Below are 15827 nucleotides of genomic sequence, written 5' to 3'. Positions count from 1 at the left end.
AATATCCATTTGACGGATATAAATCATAATTTATCTAAGTTGCGTTGTAGTCGAATATTTGGATGATTTGGAAACTGAGCCTCAGGTTATTGCTCTTGCTAGCAGACGGCCAATGCGATTCTTCTGACAGATACAATTCAAAGCCAAACGCAATCTCAGAGAGACACGTCAGTTTCGTGTAAAACTAATTCGTTAAGCATTTTCTCGAAGCGTCACTTCATCTGAATATCGCAGACGTGAAAAACGTTCGACAATCGTTGCATGTAAAACGAAGTTACTATCGTCATTTAGTGTTTTCATTGAAAAGTTTCGTTTTCTATATACCTCGTGGACACAGAGAGTGATAGTTAAAACTTTTTTTACTTCGAGAATTGTTGATAATATTTTGAAAACATTGACTCAACATGAGGGGAAGAAGGCAACCTGGTTTACAGTATGGTTTAGTTTTATTAGCATCACAAGCCATGAATTATGGAATAGACAAAATACCACCAACAACACTTATTGGAATGGCAGTACAGAGCTTACTATATGCAGGACTTATACAAGTACCTTGGAACCCTGAAGATGTTTGTATATCTACATTCAAAGTATTGAAGTACAAGGAATGGAGAACAATATTTTTATCAAATTTTGAACATGGTTCAGATATGCATCTCTATTACAATATGGTGTCATTTCTTCTCAAAGGTTCATTTTTAGAACCAATGTATGGAACAGCTAATTTTGCTATACTAATAGGTCTCTTATCTCTTGGTTGTGGGATGATGTACGTAGGCTTGGGGCATGTATTAACACTTATAACAGACGATTTTTCATATTCTACGGCTTGTGCCATTGGATTTTCAGCAGTATTATTTGCTCTAAAGGTAATAGTGGTATGTGAAGAGCACGATAGACCACATGATGTTGGGGGATTCAGAGTTCCTAGTAAATATGCTGTTTGGGCTGAATTAGTTCTTATTCACATGTTGGTTCCAAATTCATCTTTTATTGGACATTTGGGTGGAATTTTAGTTGGTTGTTTGTACTGTTATACTTTTGTTGGAGAAATTATTGATAGTAAGGTAGCAATGTTAACAGGACGACCAATTATTCATGAAGAACAATTTTACAGAAGACGTTTTATCAGAATATTTTAAGTGGTTACTTACTACATGTTTATAAATGACTGAACGTACAAAGAGACTTATAATAAGAATAATTGTTTCTAAATAAATTATAAGCAAAGTGATATATTAGTTTTACATAGTGACAGTATGATTCAATGATTGTTGAATATAAATTTGACTTTAATTTCAATAATGTATATTTTTTACATAATGTTGTAAATTCTGTACTTTTAATAATCATAAGTAAAGTGTAAATATTTTTATAATAAATTAAAATTCAATCATTTTCAAAATATATTGTATAATTTTTCGAATTTTTTGATTACCTTTAAATAATAATAAATAAAATGCAATTGAATTATTGAATAATTATGGAGATATACAAAAGATTGGTAAGCTAATAATTTTAAAAAATGTGAAAAAATGCCTTTGATTATTAAAACTTAATTAGTGGCATTATCTATTGAAATTAATTTAACCCGTATTATTTTAAATTATAAATAAAAAAAAAGTTTACCTTGGGCATCTGCGTAATCTTTCCTACAGTGCTCAAATGATTTTTCAGACCATTGCAGAATCTTTGGTCTTCCCCGATGACCTTCGCAAGAAGAGTTTTGATTATTTCGGCTAATGTACTTGTCGTATTGTAAATTTCTACTGCAACTTCGGCGACTCAGATCATCTTGAATTGAGTTTCCGTATCTGGCCTCGACCAAACAGAGCAGCAGTGCCAGCGATGTAAAAATCAACACTGAGCGGGGCATTTTCAATGTTCAAAATGCTATAAATCGACGTGATGGTTAAGCAACGAATGCAGATCGACTGAAAGCTATTAACGCTTAAATTTGATACTTATACGGCAACGTCATTTTTCATAAACGCGCAAAATGAAAAGAAAGCGTTAATCGTGACTGGCCGATCGTTACGCTTCATTGGATGCACGAAACTTTTTATGCTCGGCGAATAGCGTTTAAAAAAAGGTCATGTACTTTCCCTGTCTGTCTGCGCGATATTTGTGCTTGACAATAAAGATGACTGTCAAAATTAAATCGTACACTGAACGAATAGAAAATACCATTCGATTTTTCCGCTTTCGACGTAGTTTTATAAACTTTTTTTTTGTAAAACATAGCGGCTTATTGGATTTGCTTCTTGATTTTGAGCGCTCGCAGACGCCACGTTTTAGTGATGATTCTTTCAACGTGAACTTTATAACTAATCTCAATAGCACCGTTAGCGGTGATACGCTGTAGAAGTTCGTTTCGATAAAATAATTCATCATTTTGATCGTGCATATTGTTAACTCAATTTAATCTATTACAATACGTTAATTAATTGATTAATTGATTTTTATATCCGTTCTGAAAGTTTTACTTCAAAGCCCTTCACAGCCCAGCGCAGAAAGGTATCTCTTGGGTCATTGGAATTGGTTAAACTTTATATGCATTCTGATGTATTACTAGAAGCTATCAACATTATTTGACTGGCAGTAAAAATATTTGAACACATTGAAGATCGTCTATCGACTTTACCCACGAACATAGACCAGCAGCCCCGTCCCGTCCACCTACCGCAGATTTCATTGTAATTAAAAAATAATATGAATAGATTTGGTCAAACTTCTTGATGTTTATCTTTGAATGTGCAAGAAGAAGTGCCTCTCAGTTGCGTTATATTATTAAAAACTCAGTGAAATTTTTCAAGAGATGTTCCAAGTGATAGAATATGTCATCACACATGACAATTTTCTATTGTACATTTAGCTTTCTGTCATCAAAGCTATCTATTTTCGAGTTTTTTGAAAATAAAATATTGAATATCTTGAAATCTGTCAATTTTAGAAAAAAGGTAATAAAACCTTTTCCTTACAAATAGTCTAGTTAGTCTTAAAGGTATGTCGTCAGACTAAAAATGTACATTTTCACAAGTTGTAAAAAAATTGTTGATTCTTGATACACTTTTAGCCCTGTCAACTCGCAAATTCAGATAGAGTAGGCAATTTTACATAAGCAATTGTAAAAAATCAACGAAGAAATAATTTTGTGTTTCTCGTGTTTTACATCTTGTAAACGAAGCAATATAAAGCAATGGCACGCAGCAAAACTCGGAACTCGCTAATAAATAGGCAGCGATCGTCAGACACGTCGTTCGACATATCCGAAAAATTAAGCTTCGCTTGTCGCGAGCTATGTAGCGTCGAAAAATCGCAGCACAATATCTACCCTCATATATATACATATAAAAAATATATACGTATATATTGGAGCACGTCGCTCCGCTGCTGCATACATAGATATAGACGGCAGCTCTCTCGTAATCGACTTAGCAAATGGGATTTGTGCGTGGCGGCTTAATGCGATTACTGGGTCAGTAGTGGACAACGCGCAAGGCTTCCTCTCTGTCTTCTAGTTATACACTCTGCAGCCACTGTTTTTTTTCTCTCTTTCCCTCTCGCTCTCTTATTTTGCAGGTTTATACTCGAGCTGCTGCAGCTCTCGCCCCTATCAGCTTTGTCAGCGGCCGAGTCGCTCGTTTTTTTCTCCGCACCGAGCAGCGAGTTTTATTCGTGCGTGTGTGTGTGCGCGCGCGTTTCCCCAGCTCATCCGAGTGCGTGCGAGATCCGAGTGGTGCAGTTGTCCCAGGGAACCCCCCGAGAGAGCGCGCCCCAAAATCGACGCCTTTGTCCATTGTTCCGTCGACGTTGGAATTGTTTTCGTTGAGTGACGGGCCGATCGCGTAGCCGTACCAGCCGATACAATGGGAAAGGACGACGCCGAGACGACTGCGCTCAAAAATGAGCTTAACGAGCTCATCACCAAGTGCAAGGTAATCTTTATGCAAGCTTTGCGCTCTCTTGAGAGCTTTTGTTTCATTGCGAACTGCCTCGATTTTATCCGTAACTTTATTTACTCGCGGCTGCTTCTACGTCTCCGATTGTTTGCGCTGTAACTAGCGACGCGATCGATAGAAGCTTTAAACGGATGTGCGCTGCTTCATTTAATTCCTATTCTAACGGTATTTCTTTTTCTTTGTTCGTTTTTTTAATCGAAAAGGAATCTGAAATACTAGCAATTTATGCTAAAATTTACATCACCTACTGCTATCAACCACATCGTTTTTTATAACCGATTTTAAATTAAAAAACCGGAAGCTTTGCTGTGACTCATCCGATCTTACGATTGTCTCAGTTTATTTGTTTTTGCTCGAAATAGCTGAAACACATACTCATTATAATTGTGTGTCGATAAAGGATGATCAAAAAAAGATGCAAGATACGACGATCGAGGATGCGTGCGGCAGCGTCGGCGACGCTCCGAAGGTCAAAATGGTAACGAAAAAGATGCTCAAAGGCCACATCAACAAAGTAAACTCGGTCCACTTCAGCGGAGACAGCAGGTTCGTGTCGCGCGCATACACCAGTCAGAATCGAAAAGTTGATTGGCTCACCTTGCATCCGTAGGCATTGCGTGACGGGCTCGCTCGACGGCAAGCTCATCATCTGGGACACGTGGACCGGCAACAAGGTGCAGATCATCCCGCTGCGCTCGGCCTGGGTCATGTCGGTGGCCTTCGCCCCGTCGGGCAACTTCGTCGCGTGCGGCGGCATGGACAACATGTGCACGGTCTACGACGTCAACAATCGCGACGCCACCGGCTCGGCCAAGATCACCCGCGAGCTGCTCGGCTACGAGGGCTTCCTCTCGTCTTGCCGATTTCTCGACGACGGACACCTCATCACCGGATCCGGTGACATGAAAATGTCCGTCGATTCCGACGTTTTTCACAAATTTCGCTTGAACGCGTGAATTTTACATGTTTGCAGCTGCATTTGGGATTTGGAAGCCAACAAGAAGACGACGGATTTCTCGGGTCACGCCGGCGACGTCGTCAGCATTAGCCTTGGACCAGATGGCAATAGCTATTTGACCGGATCCGTCGATAAAACCTGCAAACTCTGGGATCTTCGAGAGGAAGTCGCTCATCAGACTTTCTTTGGTCACGAGGCCGACGTCAACTCCGTCTGCGTGAGTTGTTACGTTGCTCTTTGGATCCGTTTATTTTTATAAATATTTAAAATAGATTTTTCGGATGATTTATCACTCGACGAGTCTAAATCGTTTAATTTCATCATTTTATTATTTTTTTAATTCATCTTGAAAACATTAAAATTGTAATTTAATGGCACGCTGCGAGCTCGTTTTGACATTTAGTAGACTGAGTCAATGGCTGGTCAGACGCGCCGATATACTCATTATTTGATTAAAAATCATTTACATTTTTGCAACGACGATCTGCAGTTCCATCCATCCGGAAACGCATTCGTCACAGCATCGGAGGACAAAACCGCTCGACTCTGGGACATTCGAGCCGACCAGCAGATAGCGAGCTTCAAACCACCCAATGGCAATCCGGGCTTCACTTGCAGCGGTCTGTCGCTCAGTGGCCGCTTCATCTTTTGTGGCACTGACGACAACAACATCCACATTTTCGATACTCTCAAGATCGCACACAATTGTACGCTATTACTATAGCTTTTTATTATTAAGCTAGCCTAAAAGAATTTGATGTCATTTTTTTTCAATCATAGAACTCGATAAATGAAAAACCATTATGAAACTTTATGCCAATACACCGAGTCAAATGCACGTTTATTTATTTGCAGGCGTTTTACAAGGCCATGAAAATCGCGTGACATCGTTGAGCGTTTCCGGCAACGGTATGGCAATGGTGAGCTGCTCCTGGGACCAGAACGTACGCGTTTGGGTGTAAATCTTCAATTGTATCGCTTTAACAACTTCACGACGAGTCAAGATGCTCACAAGTCATATTTATGTTGATTATCGATTATAATAATTTATATAACGAAAATAATCAACGAGTTTCATTTTATTTACTAAAAATCTTTGTGTACATTATTATTTACAAGATGTGTGCGATTACGAAAACATAAAATACTTTTTAAATATTAGCTTCGCTTTTTCACAACGTAAAAGGTGCGTTAATTCTCAAATTCTTTTTATTTTAGTAAGAGCAATGGCTATAAGTTTATGCTAAATAATTTTAGAGGACAGTCATAGGATGATGAAAAAAATAAGCCCTGAATTCCGAAGTATGTACATTTTTATTAATCGAAAAGAGAAATAAGGTAAACGTATTTCTGTTCTCTTTGCTAGCTGAAATATAATACAATAGATTAATATGTTATCGTGTGGCATAATAAAACTAATATTCTCGAGCATTACATTGTACACCAGTAATAATTTGTGATCAATCAATAAATAAAAATAATTATTTCGATTGAAGTTGATTTGATCATTTATCCACCTTCCACAATATATATCGTAACTTATGCGTGTAAAAATTACAATTTACAATTAGTTTATTTATTTGATTAAAAATCATTATTTTGACAATATAAAATAAAATCTCAGTAATGAGCTTTTTTGGATACTCATATGTAGACATTTACCCTTAACTTCATTTATGTTCAACAAACGACGCTTTTCATTTTATTATTATTTATGTGAACGAATAACGTGCAAATCAAACGTTCCTCTAATGCAAGTCATGTAAAAAGTATACATGTTCATGTGAGGTTTGATGATTTCCGATTTCGATTATTTCATAATAGAATCAGATACAGTTGTTATACAATTTGTTACTAAATATAATAGAATCAGATACAGTTGTTATACAATTTGTTACTAAATAAATAAGTTGATGTAAAATTCGATTTGTTCGTTTGAATACTTTCAATCTCTTTTGTATTTAATCGTCACTGTTGGTGTTAGCGAAATTTTTTACTTACTTTTTTACGCTTAATCAGGTAATTATCAACATCAATAGAGATTTTTATATTAAGATAATAATTTTAATTTGTTTGCGTCATTAATTGCAATATGATTGTACCAGTTTTTTTATAAAAATGCACTTAAATGATCAAAAATAATCTATTTAGTGGTTTTCAATGCGATTCCAAGCATTCGGAATGAATATAAATTACGCACAAAACATACCTCGAATTATCAAAACATGAGAATTTTTAATATAGTTTCAAAAACTCATTATTCGTACTCATTTTAATTTCTTAAATTTGCGTTGAAATGTTCAAAGTAGAGCGCAAACTCTTGAAAATATAGTATAAAATGAGTTATTTTGTATTTTGTGTAATTGCACTTACATTTATTAACGTATTATTTTTTTAATAAACATTGAAAACCTAATTATTCTGCATAATTTTATACTATAGGCATTTTGAATATTAAGAGGTCTAACATTGATAATGCCTCTATAGAATTGAGAGATCACTATTGTAATAGCTTGACATTATTTAGACATTCCATAGGTTAATATTTGTACATAATCGATCAATATTGTAAGTTTTTTATCTCTTCACTGTTATAAATACGATTTCGTTGAGATTAAAAAATAGCTTAATTTTGCAATATTTGCAGTCGTCTCGATGTATTCATTTTTGTATGTTATCACAAAATATAAATTCATTTAACACTTTTTTAGTTATTCATATAATATCTTAACATACAATTACTGATCCATTACTTAATTAATTATTACTTAATTAATTATGTTCATTATTTCAACCAAATAAATTGTGGTAAATGACTTACTTCAAAAAAGTTTTACAAAATGTCACTTTGGAATTATTTAAGTAAGATCAAGAAACAGATTGTGCCTTCAAAATCATCAAAAATTTTGACGTTAATTGCAACAAGGTTTTGTTCAATCCCCTCAAAAAAGTTCATTAAGATTAATACTTGTGAGATTGTGCATTTATTAGTAATTGAAATGATTTTTCAAAATCTGACAATTTGATTGAAGATTTTATTTCTTATTTATTACTATGAAAAAAACGAAGGTAAATTATTTGCGGCACAAATTGATTCGATAAATTTTACCGCTGTTTCAAGTGAAAAATTTTAATACAATTCTGCTTGATCGTAATTTTATAAATTACGCATAGAAATATACATATGTGCGATTGTGGATTTCAAAAGCTTCCGATTCCAGAGGGAATTAAATTCAAACTAAAACTAGTTCTCAATTTCATGATTAACAATAATATTCATAGTTGAACTTTAGAACCCATCTAGATGTACAAGAAGTGCTATTATAACGGTTGCACCTGTTTCTTTAGTAGCCCATTTAACATGTTCATGCTCTCCAGTCTTCTTGCTAGATACGGTTGTATACGAACCTGGCCTTGCTAATAATTGGAACGCTATTGACACGTTGAAATTTCGATCTAGATGCGTGTCCGTGTACCTAAAAAAAATATTGAAATGAGAATTATTCTCAATAATATTTCAAAAGTTGAATAAATTTTAAGGATAAAACTGGTTCTTACGAATTTTGTTTTGTAAAATCTATAAATTTAACGCCTTTGACGTTCGGGGAAAAAGTGACTAGAGAATTCTGAACTTCATTGCTAGTACCAGTAATTAATGAATCATGGTCCAATTGTTCTCGAGACAAAAGCTCTCCTCGATCGAGAATACACCTGTTCACAATCAATAGGAAGATAAATAATTGAATAAGTATTAAAATGAAGGAATTCCTCGTTGTTATACACACCTTATAGCATCGATTCTTGTTGCATAAAATGCCACATGCCATTTATCCGTAGTACTTTGCGGTATTTGATTAGCGTTTACGCTGTGTTTCAAAGGAAATCGAACCCAACCGACGGGTACTGCAAACTCAGCGACTGGCTCACCCTTTTTACAAATAGCTGATTCACTATCGACCTTAAAGCAGGAACTGCAATAGCAAATGGTCTCGTCGTGGGAAAAATATTCGTCAGGCAATACAAGCGAAGATTTGAGGCGCATGCAAGCTTTGAGGTATTCGCAACGTTTCGAAGGCTGAGCGAGAGGCGTGGACGGGACAGACACTGATGGCGGCGGCGGCAACACGTTGCTACTCGTCGTCAGGCAGTTATTTGGTAGCGTTTGCGAAAAACTCTGATGAAAAGAAAGAAAAATTATGATTACTGTTGTTTTTTTTTTATTTATGACATTACTAATATTTTTATTGAACTGACCAATGGATTTCTATGTAAGTTGAGAACCAATTCACGGGGTGCAGTTACTGCAGCAGGTGCAGGTAAATTAGTTACGTCCCACGATTTCGTATTAGAACTTTGGGTCATACTCTGCAATCCTCCAACATTATTCATGTTGTTATGCAATAAAGATGCATTAGAAGCAATACTTTCATTAATGGCATTATTGGCATTGCTAGAGGTGATTGCTTCATTGATACTACTCATGTTAGCTGTACTGAGGACGGCATCATTACGTATATTTATGTTAGTTGCGTTATTCAACTTGACGTGGCTGCAAGCTGAAGATTCAGCGAGTATGTTATTCTCATCGTTATCTGGAATATCGATGTTCGATAATAGCGTTCCACTCGATTCAGCGCAGTTTGAATTGCTTGAATCATAAGCTCTTACGACTGTAAAAAATAATTTTTGTTAATATTTGAAGATAGATATCGATTATGATGAAATTATGATTATGCCGAAAAACTAACTATTTTTAGCAGCTATAGAGCGGAATCCAGATGCATCTGATTCAGAATCTATTTCAAATTCACCTGTGCCATATTCATTGCGAATGACCATTTCGTTATCCAAAGACAACCCTTCAACAGCTACAGCAGATTGACTTTCTTTTTCGTGATATTCCAAGTCAGCTTTTTCGCGTGAATTCTCGACATCCTCAAGTTCGGTGGCTAAAGCTAAATTTTCCATGTTGGTCAATAATTCATTGTCTGTCGTCTCAGTGGTTGGATTCGACGTGCCACTGATAGAAATTTGTTCGCATTGACCGTAAAGATCGACTACTGCGTAGACATTAGCGGGTAGATCAGAGAAAGCGATACCCTGATCGAGTCCATCAATGTAAAGATGTAGTCTGGAATCTTCATCCAGCAACAAGCCGACCGTTGAACCAGCGCGTAATGTTTCCAAATTGGCACCATAAGATGAACGTGTCTAAAGTGCATAGTGGTAGCCAGTTATAAATTATGTAACTTTATGACAATATAAATGATAACGTTAATAATAATATTTACCCTTGATCCATTGTGCGATATCCAGTCACTGCAAATGACCCAAGAGTGTTTTTTTAAACCCAATGCAGTAACGGGAAAAGTTACTTTTTCTGGTGGTACACCAGACACTCCAACTAATATTCCCGATACCCAGCGTTCATTAATTTTGTCAATTTTCACTTGGAATAATTTGTTCTTTATTAATGGCTTATTTGCCATCACAACTCCTAAAAAAAGTTTTATAATTATGATTTTTCGTATATAAATATTAAAAAAAATTTATTGCGACTTTTAATAAAATGTTTTATAACGGTGTAAAAATTATTTACCTTGATTGTAGCTAGCAACTCTTCGAGCAGTGGTCTTTTTATCTAATTGCACGTTTCTGCCATGATTTTCATAAAACTCATAGGCATAATCTGACTCTCCCGCAAGTGTTTGTGTTGCTTGTGTTGGCGTCGTAGGTTCCAATACTTTGCTTTCGATACAAGCATCTGCCGATGTCTCCATTGCTCCATCACTTTAGTAATATTAACATTAATCATAATGAAATTACAATTTAAAAAATTAGAATATTAAAGAATACCTTCTAATGACGGCTGGTATAGGGTCAAGTAATAATTCCAATGAATCCTGCAATCTTAGACTAGCGTCTTGCGATATTACATTCAGCGATGCTGCGTTATTGTTTTGTTGCTTCGTACTAGTTATAGAGACGGCAACTGTACTTCCAAACAACTCAACAATAGCATAACAGTTTTCAGGAATATTTGTAGCGGCTATGCCCATGTCCTCACGATTAACGTAAAACTTGAGATTTCCCTCATTTGTCCGTTTCAAACCAATTTTGTCACCTACTCGCAACCAATCGAGACTCGGACAGTAATTCCAACAGAGACAGTGGTCTTTGTGACGTATTTGATTTCCTGTAAATTCAATCATTAATTCATTTCATTGTTTTTACACAATAAGAATTAGATTTTACAATATTTATTCGAATGACTTACCAGTAAGGTACCACGTATCGACAGGCAAGGAAGTCATGTTTTGCACTAAATTCATAGAAGTTAACCAACTGCCACTGTCGTTACTTATTACCCCAATTCTCAGGGATCCACTCCATTCCTTAGCAATTTCCTGAATGCAAATTTCGAACAGTTCGTTATTATCTAAAGGTGATTCGCTGAGTAAAACTGCGTTGCTGTATTTGCGACATCTGGTCGCCACAGCTCGACTGCTGTCCAATTGAATGTTGTTACCAACTGACTTATGGAATTTGTGAGTCGCATCAACTTGTCCGACTGGTTGCAAGATCGATGTAGGTTGCTGACTAGTTATACTGTTTTCCGAAGCCAGATATTGTTGTAAGCCAATATCTCGTCGTTCGGGTACTACTATAGTTACCTGCAGATGAAAAAACATTAAATCTCATGTATCAATATTTAAATTTGTAATCGTTTTTTCTATTACGAGATGTTTATGATTGAGGGTTAAAATCGATTAAGGTAAATACCTGAGCGCACTGTCCATACAGATCGATTACAGGATAAACATGAGCTGGAAGACCCGTGCAAGCCGCGCCTTGATCAACCCCGTCTAAGTAATAATGGAGACTACCATCGGGCCACCTCATCATTCCAATACGATTACCTTCGCATAACTTGTCAAGATCGCATGCATAATTATTACGCACAGCTGCTCCGTCGAGCATTACTGTCATACCGGACAGCATCCAAGTATCGTAGTCAATGTCTGTCATGGTTGATGGAAATTCCAATTCATCTGGTCTGAAAATTTTTCAAAAATGTCGAAAATTTCAAATCAAGCGAAGCACTAATCCATGAAAAAATGACTTGACATTTGGAGAATAAATACCTAATAGCGGTGACTCCAGCTTCAATTGCACCCGACCAACGATCAACCATCTTATCAATTACTACTTCAAACATTTCACCATCGCGCAGAGCTCGATTCGCTATGACAATGGCATCATTAAATTCACCCAATGCTCTAGGTCGCGAGGCCGTAAGTCCATTGTTCGTAATTCGAGCATTTCTTCCATGAACGTGATGAAATCGTAAATCACTGAATTAAACAAATTAAAATTAAATTTAAATTATACAGCCTTGAATTTCTATCAGTAATAGGTGTTTACCAATAAAGAGTTGTATTGCTGATACTTGAATTGATCGTTGTAGGACTGCAAAAGTCTGAGTTATCGACTATAGTAGCCTGAGCTGCTTGTCCGTAAAGGTCAATGACACCGTAAACTTTAACCGGAACACCAGTAGCGGCAACGCCTTGATCGGTTCCATTGACGTAAAAATGAAGAGTCGAGTTATCTTTGCGCATAACTCCAACTCTATCACCAACTTGTAGTCTGTCGAGATTTTGCCCGTAATGGTCGATCATCGTTGTACCATTGTGCATTACACCGTTTCCAGTCATCATCCATGTACCAGAGCTAAAAAGATAATGGTATGGATTGTTTTTCATGCACTAATTCATTGTGAAATTTTAAATATATATTTGAAGCTGCTCAATACCGGACATTGGTCATGGTAAAAGGAAACTCAAGCTCTGTGGGTGAATGTGTGGTAACCCCGATTTCTATGGATCCAGCCCACTTGGTGACTATTTTATCTAATCTGACTTCGAATAATTCGTTTGGTCGCAACGGTCGTGAAGTTAATACTACGCCATTATTAAAATCGTCGATGGCACTAAAAAACAAATAGATTATAAGTTTATTTCATATTTTTATTCAGATTATTATTTTAAAAATAAATAAAGTTACTTAGGTCTATGAGCCGTTCTCCCGTTGTTTATAACATCAGCTCGAGTACCACAACAGGCATGAAACATTAATCTATCCACTACTTCTTCTGGTTCTCCTGTTTCTGATAAATAAACTTGATAATTATTTACACTTAATAAATTTATTTTCAATCGATTAAATACAAACCATTTATTCCTTGCAACTGCAGTGTGTTTCTTCTTGTTATGAGATTCTGTTCTTCTCTTTCATCGCGATCAACTATGGTTACTTTTACAGTCATTCCATACAGATCTATGACTCCCCAAACAGTAGAAGGAACTTTAGCTGCGCACCCTTGATCCAGGCCATTAATATAGTAATGCAAATTACTGTTGCTTTTTCTAATCATGCCCACTCTATCTCCTTCCTATTATATTAAAATCATAAAACTTTTAAAGTCTACTAAAGTTTTAATGAAAAGAAATACTCACCCTAAGTTCATCTAAATTGAATTCTCCATATTCTCTTTGTGTCCCCTTACCATTTGTTAATATACCACAGCCTGACATCATGGTGGTTCCAGAACGCATGTTTGTCATGGTGGCAGGAAATTCTAAAGCAGTTGGACTATGTGTAGTAACACCAACTTCTATACTACCGGACCATTTATCAACTATTTTATCTATTCGAATCTGTTCAAAAATATTTTGTAGAAATTAAGTGGAATTGGATTAACATGAATTATAAATTATAATCAACTTACTTCAAATAATTCATTATCTTTTAATGGTCTGTGAGTCATAACAACTCCATTATTAAATTCATCTGTTGGATTTCTTCGTTCTGCAGTACGTGCATTATTTGATAACTTTACTAATGTACCAACTCTTTCATGAAACCTCAATCTATCTTCTCGAATAGCAGCTAAACTATGATTTTTTGGTAAAACATTGTGATTTACATTTAAGTTTGTGACTAAATTGGTTGTTGAAGAACTAGAAGCTTCATCCATTCCATAATCATTGTTAATTTCTATTCTTTGACATTCACCAACATTTCCATTTATTCCAATTACTGGTTGAACAATTGATATTTGGATGCAGTTTCCAAACATATTTATAACTGCAAATACTTTTGCAGGAACACCAGTTGCAGCTATTCCTTGTGGTACACCATTGACATAAAATACTAATTCTCCCTAAAATGATAATTTTCATAAAAACGCATACTTCAAATGGTAGATTGTATAAAAACTTACTTTTGACGTTCGAGATACACCAAGTATACTGCCTTCAGTCAAAGTACTCAAGTCTGTTCCATACGATTCCACAGTTGAAGCACCATTATGAACAATACGCGAACCAGTCAATATCCAAGAGCCATGTCTCAAATCAGTTGCTAAGGCTGCTAAATTAGTATTTTCTGGATCACAAGCTGTAACTCCAATTTCTATGCTTCCACTCCATATTGTCACCTGACGATTATTGCAATACTATATTGATATGAGTATGAAAATGAAAATGAAAATGAAAATATGAAGTCAATATATTGAAAGTGTACTACTTCTTTTTTCAATATTAGGTCAAATATTTAGTATTATACTATTTTTAGCAAGAACACACCTTTCAAGTGAGAAATAGAATATCACTCAAAATCTTTATAACTTAAGTGTTGAAAATGAAAAGTAACTAGTAGCAAGTGACATTTACAAAAATCATTGAAAAATTCAAGTACGACGTAAATCACAAGAAGTGCAACATAATCAATTTTGTAAATTGTATAAGTGAATTGTATAAGTGTTGATTTCGCTCGTCAAAAATTCCTAAAACACCGCTTGAAAGGTATAGGCATAATATTGTTTACAAAATCTCGAATGTTTAGAAAATTTTGATTATGACAAAATGTGATTTGCAATGAATAACTAGTAAAAGCGACAACGAGCACGCTTGGCTTTTTCTTACCTTTTTATCGATCTGTACTTGAAAAACTTCATCGTCGCGCAGAGGCTCGGCACTAAAAACCAAACCGTAATTATATTCGGAAATAGATCGACTAGCAGTGCAATTGTCGTTGATCAAGTTAACCCTTTCGCCGCAACGACGGTGGAACTGAAGCATGTTGTTTTATACACGAACGAATTAATGCTCGAAGTGCAGCCGAGGAAAGCGTGAAAACGGAGCGTCGATCAATCGATGATGTACTAATGAGACGAAACGCTGATTTTGACAGTGGTCGCAGCAATTCTGTACGCACTGCTATATATAGGGTATACCCCAATAACACAACACTATATGTAAGCTATCCAGCTCGCTGCTGCTGCTACTCTCATAACAGAGCAGCACTGTCAGCAGACTACTAAAAAGGCCATAAAGGACTTGTTCGCGATTCGCGCACACACGCGCGCACACGAATCGCAGCACGACGATATTCGCAATTGCAATTTCGTCTTAGATATATATTCATGCAGGAAGTATCTTGCGCTCGCTCGTCCGTATCGCTTTTGGACTAGTAACCTGTAACGGCCCAAACAGAAATATGCCTAGTGCCAAGAGTGTTTTTTTCTTCGGCACACACTTGCCTGATTAGGCTCCAATCAACCGGTTGCGATTGAAAAGACTCGCTGCCAAAAAATTGAGAAAATATTAGCAACTGAAACGGATCCAATTGTACGTCTCGGACCAGTGCCAACGCTTTCATTTGCATACGCAAATGTTTTGATCGCAAAATAATACCATGCGGCTAATAAATTCGGTTGATACCTAAATTTTAATAACATCCGGATACCGCAATGCTATACATATATTTTTAACGTAATTTTTTTTATTAGAAATGAATTTATTTCATTATATTTTTAAAAGCTCGTATTCCATGACAGATTT

General features: G+C 35.9%; 3 protein-coding genes across 5 annotated transcripts; 2 read left to right on the top strand and 1 right to left on the bottom strand.

The window, feature by feature from the left end:
- The first annotated feature begins 5 nt into the window (after positions 1–5).
- On the top strand, positions 6–1279 carry LOC106655144 (rhomboid-related protein 4-like). Its single transcript, XM_014375366.2, has one exon. It carries the CDS (start codon positions 405–407, stop codon positions 1140–1142), a length of 738 nt encoding a protein of 245 aa, XP_014230852.1. The 5' UTR covers positions 6–404; the 3' UTR covers positions 1143–1279.
- A 2277-nt stretch (positions 1280–3556) lies between these two features.
- On the top strand, positions 3557–6415 carry LOC106655244 (guanine nucleotide-binding protein subunit beta-2). The gene is made up of 6 exons (XM_014375548.2): positions 3557–3938; positions 4363–4508; positions 4573–4872; positions 4936–5137; positions 5411–5627; positions 5776–6415. The coding sequence occupies exons 1-6, from the start codon at positions 3870–3872 to the stop codon at positions 5880–5882; spliced, it is 1041 nt and encodes a 346-aa protein (XP_014231034.1). The 5' UTR covers positions 3557–3869; the 3' UTR covers positions 5883–6415.
- Positions 6216–15291, bottom strand: LOC106655243 (neuralized-like protein 4). Of its 3 annotated transcripts, none has more exons than XM_014375546.2 (19): positions 14910–15291; positions 14207–14422; positions 13712–14146; positions 13440–13640; positions 13156–13375; positions 12988–13090; positions 12737–12913; positions 12346–12654; positions 12066–12275; positions 11704–11977; positions 11198–11594; positions 10777–11116; positions 10520–10710; positions 10212–10417; positions 9669–10131; positions 9175–9590; positions 8706–9094; positions 8479–8631; positions 6216–8396 (listed from the first exon to the last, which is right to left on the bottom strand). In XM_014375546.2, exons 1-19 carry the CDS (start codon positions 15063–15065, stop codon positions 8210–8212), a joined length of 5043 nt encoding a protein of 1680 aa, XP_014231032.1. In that variant the 5' UTR covers positions 15066–15291; the 3' UTR covers positions 6216–8209. The 3 variants fall into 3 exon arrangements, with proteins under 3 accessions (XP_014231032.1, XP_023317091.1, XP_014231033.1); XM_023461323.1 differs by having other exon boundaries at positions 12988–13084; XM_014375547.1 differs by having other exon boundaries at positions 9732–10131; positions 14910–15065.
- Positions 15292–15827: the final 536 nt, after the last annotated feature.

This window comes from Trichogramma pretiosum, unplaced genomic scaffold (assembly GCF_000599845.2).
Source record: "Trichogramma pretiosum strain Unisexual culture from Peru unplaced genomic scaffold, Tpre_2.0 scaffold2, whole genome shotgun sequence".
Lineage (NCBI taxonomy): Eukaryota > Metazoa > Arthropoda > Insecta > Hymenoptera > Trichogrammatidae > Trichogramma > Trichogramma pretiosum.
Note: the sequence above shows the minus strand (reverse complement) of the source record. Positions and strands in the feature narration are given on the sequence as shown.